The sequence below is a fragment of the Crocodylus siamensis genome, chromosome 3, assembly GCF_052110815.1.
Source record: "Crocodylus siamensis isolate JL-2025a chromosome 3, ASM5211081v1, whole genome shotgun sequence".
In the NCBI taxonomy this organism is placed as follows: Eukaryota; Metazoa; Chordata; order Crocodylia; family Crocodylidae; genus Crocodylus; species Crocodylus siamensis.
The window spans coordinates 92,339,701-92,346,358 of record NC_143397.1 but is presented as its reverse complement, the minus strand read 5'-3'; the positions used below and the strand labels follow the sequence as shown (position 1 = coordinate 92,346,358).

Below are 6,658 nucleotides of genomic sequence, written 5' to 3'. Positions count from 1 at the left end.
TTTTTTTTTGTTTTATGATTAAGTACCTCATTATCATATTCACCATCACTCCTTTGGAAAACATGAGTTTTAAAGTCACCACTATATCTCTTCCTTCCTGCCTTCACCACTCCTCCTTCCCCATCCTCAACTCTTGTCTCTTCTTCTTCCCTGACTTCACATCTCGTCTACTCTGTTTTCTCCCTGACTTGACATCATTACTCTGCAGAAACATCCAGTTGTTCCCATCCTGTTTTATGTGTGGCCAGTCTGATAAAACAGTTCTCCTCATACTGAATTTTGCAGTTCAGGGAAAGCCAGAAGGGGACTTAGAGAATGGTTACACAACATGGTAAATTTCAAGTAATTTACTCTGGATTTTATTCTGTAGTAAATTTACTCCATATTAAGAAGCAGACACATGACCAACTCTTCCAAGCTAGCAGCACAGTTGGTGCTATTACAGTGCTTGGACACGAGGTAGCGTAAGAATTAGTTTACTTTGAAAAAATGAGTAGTTGGGGATGAAACTAACTAGGGAGCTGATAAATGGCACTTTCTACCTAGTAATTCTTTAAGAAAGTAAAGCAAGTACATGTTTTAAAGAGATAACTTTACACCAGGTTTGAATAATTTATTATGTATGGTGCCTCCACTCCAGTTTTACCACACAATGAAGTCACTGTACTGACTATTAAACACACCTTATGTTCACGCCCTTAGTGAGAAATTTCTGTGCTCTATTTCCAAATGTCCAAACAGCTCATATGGACCACTGACATCAGGGTATACATCAGACAGCCTCTGGAGTAGCACTAAATTCCTATCACCCCAAAAAACAGGAGTACAAAATTAACATAAAGTTCAGCTCTCTGGCTCTTTACCTTACAGATCTTCCAAGAGCTACTAAGATATAGGCCCTTGGCATGAACATCAATTTTGGGGAGGGGACTCAATCCCTTTCACATCTGGAAGCGTGACTTCGCTGTCTTTAGATGTAAAGGGAATGGCAGGTAGACCAGCCATCTGTATCTTCCTACAAAAAGTGGACTAGAAATCTCCTTCCAGGGCTTGTTCAGATAAAAGGCAAAGTCTTTGGTGGCAGGGGACTCTGTTATTGTCTCACGTATTGCAATTGATGATTTTTGATTGTAAGGGAACCAACCTCACAGTAGTAAAAAACCAAGGTAGGGCTTACGTAAAGTGATTGGTTTCCTCTATATCATTGCTACTAAAAGTACTTCCTGTCTCATGGGGTACTGTGAAAGTACATACACTCATAATTATGAGACATTTATGTACCTGAGCAATGGCAGTCATGTAAGTTTCTACAAATAATAAGAAAACCCCTAAACACTACCATGTTTTTTAATGGGAAGCTAAGGGTGCATTATTAGAGCTAGAAAATATTTTTCCTGATGCTGAAAATTTCATTTTGCTGGAGAAATATGATGAAATTCAAAAATCTTTTTTTTTTGCTGTTTTCTGATAAAGGATTGCAAATGTTAGATAAAAAGAAGCATTTACACAATTTTCATTTAATTAAAGAAGGGAAGATTTGTCCAGTGCTGTTTATTACTCTCCAACAGCCTACAATCTTGGCCTATTTCCTTTAAATATGTGGATTAGGTAAATGTGACTACACAATCAAATTATATTAGGAATGTATTTAAGTGCTAACAGAATTGGGGCAAGCTCAGATGGAAAGTGTTTGGTTTTGATTTAGCTTCTATAAAATATTCTGAAGAGACATGGGTTTGTTTTGTTTCTCTTTTTGTTGTTGTTCCCTCCTGACAATAGGAAACCATCATAATTATTAAATGTTACTTGTGGATGATTTTATAAGAGCAGGGTCATTCTTCAATTTCTGTTTTCTTCTTGTTCCAGGGGAGAAGTAAACTTCAGCAGCTGACTAATGCAGATAAATTCTCCCCAGCTGTACTGGAGAGTCTGGTGAAAGAGGAGAAATATGGTCAAAACTTTCTGCTCCTCTCCCTGGCATGCCTGTTCCTTGCCCATCTTCATGAAAAAGCCCTGTCTTCTCAATATGACTTCCATGGTAGGTAGTCCACAAAGTACAGGACACCAGAGCATGCAATCTTGTCCACAATCCCAGTGACTAATGCTGTGGCCTTATATAGCACTATTAATCTAAGACCTCAAAGTGTTATTTTAAAACTGGATGGGAAAACTTTCATCCTAGCAAGCCCAAGAGCCATGCTGTCTCCCCTAAAGTTCTAACCCTTTAAAGGGCTGAGAGCTGATTAAGGTTCAGGGGGCTCTCACTGCATGGGACCAGGCCCTTATCTTTGGCTTGGGTGACTTGCCAATGTCTGTGCATATAGATTTTTCTAATCGGACATAATAAAACTGTTTAATTTTAGGGCCTGTTTATTTCAATGCAAAACCAGGCTGGTCACTTATTTGCATTAAAATTATTTTCACACTCTCAGCCAAACTCGCCTTGGGAGCTTGTTTATTACTGGAAATATCTGCTGTAAATTCATTTTTGCTGATCAGCAGACATAGCAAAATGACTCTACAGCAATGCTGAGATTACTTGCAGTTCCACAATGATTTCCATATTTTTTTTAAAACTGTAAATAAGCAGCTATCTGCTATGGTAGAAACTGTTCTAAGAATTACAGTTATGATTAGTGTCATTTATTATATGTTGAAAACTAAGCACCTAATCCACACTTCACTGATGAAAAAGGGACTCTTACATTGCTCCCAATGGACTGAGGCAGAGTGTTTCCTGAAGGTCAACAGCCTACAGTCCTGCCAACATGGACATCTGAATCCCACAGAACTCCACTGATTTGAACGCTTAAATGTCATGGATTTGGGATCCTTTTGAAGGGAAACTATCTCACATAAATCAGGTCTTTTAGGTAACAAAATCCTAATTCTTTAGATGGAACTTTACATGGAACAAAGGCACACTCCATACTTATAGTACTGAATCCAGATTGGTAGTTCTCAGCCTTGCTGGACGCAAGGCCCCTCAGAAAAAGCTGTTTGCCAGTTAAACGCAGGGAAACAGTGGGACACTTCTCCCCTTATGGCAGAACGGCCGCCTTAAAATAATAAAACATTCTGTATCTTCCATGTTTCGGGGAGGTTGGTTGTAGCCATGTTGATTTAAGGCCACAGGCGGACAAGGTTCTTTGGGTAGGGTTACCATACATCCAGGTTTTCCCAGACATGTCCTTGTTTTGGGTCCTCCCATCTCTGTCCAGGCCTTTTTTAAATATTGAGAAACTGCTCAGAGGCAGGGGAGGGTGACTGGAGGCAGAGCCATAACATATGTCTATGTGTCACCCTGGCAACTACAGGCAGATAAATCAGGCAGGGGGTGGGCATTGGAAGGGCAGAGACAGACAAGGCAGGCATGTGTGCAAACATGCCTGGTGGTACTGGGGCTGCAGCAGGGCGGGGAGGCACCTGCCCCTTCAGCTGGGGGAGCAGGGGTTCTTCAAGGCCAGCAGGGAGCTGCGTGGGCCACAGGGTGGGGGGAGGGACTCTGGCTTGGGGGTGAGTGGCACCAAATGAGTGGGGGACTGTGGGTTTGGAGCCCAAGGCACAGACAGTGCCAGGGGGCTGCAGGTTGGGAGTGAAGGGCATCAGCAGGGATAGGGAGGGCTGTGGACTGGGTGGGAGGGGCACAGTCAGGGAGGAAGAGGGGCACTAGCATGGTCTGGGAGATGGGACTGTGCATCAGGAGGGAGCGGCAAGGCACAGGCCTGCCCCCCCAATCATATATCCCCTCCTCTCCCACAGGTGTCCTCTTTTTCGAAACTGGAAGTATGGTAACCCTATCACTGAGTAAATGTGATAGCTTTTATTAAAGCAACTAAATAGTACTTAGTCCCTGGGCTGGGTAGTGGTGGGCTCAGGTTCTGTAATTCTCCTTGCTGTTCATTTGGACGTGGTCTTATGGTAGTTTTTAAGAAGACAAGGAGAGCTGGACCTTCCTCTGGTTTCTCATAGCAGGTGTAGTCATAGAGGAAATGCGATCTCTATGATGAAACTGACTAAACAGTCCGTAGTTTGTCTAACAAAAGATACCACATTTACCCTGCCTCAAAACCCGGGAGGGCTTTGGGAGCCGATTCCCACCTGCCCCAAACCGTGTGACACGAGCTGCCCCACGCAGGGGCCTCCTGCACCCACCGCGCCGCCTGCTTCCAGCACGCAGGTCGCTGCCGAAGGCCCCGGGCAAGGCCGCCCCCGCGCCACGTGCGCCTAGGCCCCAGCCCAGCGGAGCCCGGCTGTGCCCGCGAGCCGCCCCTCCGCGCCGCCGTAGCCCCGCCCCCCGCGGCCGAACGTCGCGATAGCCCAGCGCGTCTCTTCCGCTGCGGCAGCGGGCGGGCGGCTCCGGGCACGGCACGGATGAGGCGCATGCGCGGTCCGAGCCGACGGTGGAGCCCGGCGCGGAGGGGCGGCCGCGGCGCCCCCGGCAGTGGCGGCGGCGGCAGCAGCAGCAGCGAAGGGGAGTGGTGCGGCGGCTGGCGCGCGCAGGCGGGTGGCGCGCCGCAGCAGCTGGCGGAGCGCTACGCGGACCTGGCGGCTAGCCACGGCGAGGCGCTGCGGGCGCGGGACGAGCGCGAGCGGCAGAACGTGCGGCTGCGCGAGGAGAACGCCCGGCTGCGACTCGAAAACCGGCGCCTGCGCAGGGAGAACCGCGGCCTCTTCCGCCAGGCGCTGCTGCTAGCGCCCGGCCCGGTCTGCGTCGGCGTCAGCGCGGAGGCCCCGCCCCCGGGCCCCGCCCCCGCCCCGGAGGAAGCCAACGAGCTGCGCGCACAGCTGCGGCGCTTGCAGGAACGGCACCGCCGCGTCCTCGAGCAGTTGCGGCGGCGTGGCCACTCGGCAGCAGAGCGGCAGGAACTGCCGCTGGGGGACGGGGAGCTGGACGCGCTGCTGGAGGAGGAGCCTGAGCCGGAGGAGCCTGAGCAACAGTCTCCGGAGGCGCGGAGCCTGGTTCCCGCCGTGTAGCGCCTGGCCGCGCTGGTTCGGCCTCCCTGCCCCGCGGGGCCGCCCCAGCTTTGCTTTCGTGCGGCGGCCGCTGGGCCTGAAGGGCCGCGCTCAAGGGACGGGGCAACGGCCGCCGCCCGGGACTGCTGAGAGACTCCGCCCGCGGGCCCCTCGGGCGGCAGCTGCCTGCTGGCTAATAAACGTGTGACGCACCCGAGCGCTGCTCTGCTGTCATTTGTCATCGCTGCCCGCTGGGCCCCGGGGTGCTGGTGGCAGGGGTGGGGCGGGCTACGAAAGGTGTGGGAAGTGCGGTGCGTCCAGCTGTGTGTCCGCAGAGCCCCCAGGCCAGGGTTTGATCCAAAACCGGCCCTAAGCACCATTGCAAACCCTTTTTCCAAACCCCACTGTGAGGTCTAAGTCTCGGTGCTGGGACTGCTGATACTAAAGTGCACTCAGGATGGACAACCCTCTAGGGCTGCCCTGGAACAGAAGACTTGCGTACAAACTTCCAGGACACTGTTGAGAGTCACCTGGGAGAGAAGGATGTTTAAATATTTAATGTTGAATCTGATTCATACAGTTGCCCAGTGGGTTTTTAAAGGGTCATAGTCATGTGCATTTGACTTCATGATAAGAAGTCTATCCACCCTTGTGTGCAACTGATACACTGGCATGTTTGCATTGTGTTGTGGGCACGTCTGCGTTGTGGGAACCTCCCAGTATAGGCTCAAACAGAATTGGCAGCCTGAGCTCTGTCACACCTTGGACTCACTGACTGCTTTGCCCTCCCCAAAATAATGTATTGTTAGTGGGGCACGGCAGACCCAAGATTAACCTTGTGTCTATGCAGGAAAGTCCATATTAACTTGCGCAGGGAAAGCTACATCCTGCCAAAATACTGTTAGGGCCCTGCCACGCATTCAAATGAAAGCCACATAGAAACCAGGTGTAGAGTTGCATGTTTTCAAGTGCTAAATTTGAAGCCAGTCAGCTCTTTTTATAGCCGAAGAGTTGTTTTTATTTCATTCCATTGCATATGTAGCCAGTCTACATTTATTGCACTGTTAATCAATTAATTCATGAGTACTGTGCATATGGCCAGTTTTACTTTGCACATATGGCCCATTACATTTATTGTATGATTAGCTTGTTAACTGTGTGATGCATGTAACATAGCAGGGCCCCTAGATGTCACTGAGGGGACTGGTCCCTTAAAAGCTATCAGGTACATTGCAGCCTTGAGTGGGGATGAAAGTGGTACTTAAAAATCACATTTTAAACTCCTTTGGGTTACAGGACTCCTCAAAAATGGAATACCTATAATGCCAGTGTTGCCATATTGGCTTTATTAATCAATTTTAAGTAGTCTGCTCAGTGTTCAATATGCAGGTATTAAGTGCAGTATAAAACATCTCTTGTTGCTCCTGTATCAATATATGCTAAAATCCTAAATTTTTAACAGTTATTTTATGAGATGGTTCTAAGCTCATCCAGTCTACAGTTCATCTTAAGAATTCTGTAATGAGATTTCTGGAATGTGGCTGAGTGTCTTGTTTGAAAGTATCGTCTCATTTTTAAACCAATAGCTCTTGTAAATTAGCCCGTAAATGTATTAGAAGTACAGAGGCACAAAAAAGCAGCAAAACTTCGGAACGTGTTTTCAGTTCACATATTAATTACTATTCGTGAACAATTCCCACTA

General features: G+C 48.3%; 1 protein-coding gene across 1 annotated transcript; it reads left to right on the top strand.

Moving 5' to 3' along the window:
- Positions 1-3,601: 3,601 nt before the first annotated feature.
- TUSC1 (tumor suppressor candidate 1) lies at positions 3,602-5,173 on the top strand. Its single transcript, XM_090038807.1, has one exon. The coding sequence runs from the start codon at positions 4,375-4,377 to the stop codon at positions 4,975-4,977; it is 603 nt and encodes a 200-aa protein (XP_089894933.1). The 5' UTR covers positions 3,602-4,374; the 3' UTR covers positions 4,978-5,173.
- Positions 5,174-6,658: the final 1,485 nt, after the last annotated feature.

Coding starts and splice junctions, on each gene's coding strand:
- TUSC1 (XM_090038807.1), top strand. CDS start 4,375: ATGAGGCGCATGCGCGGTCCGAGCCGACGGTGGAGCCCGGCGCGGAGG.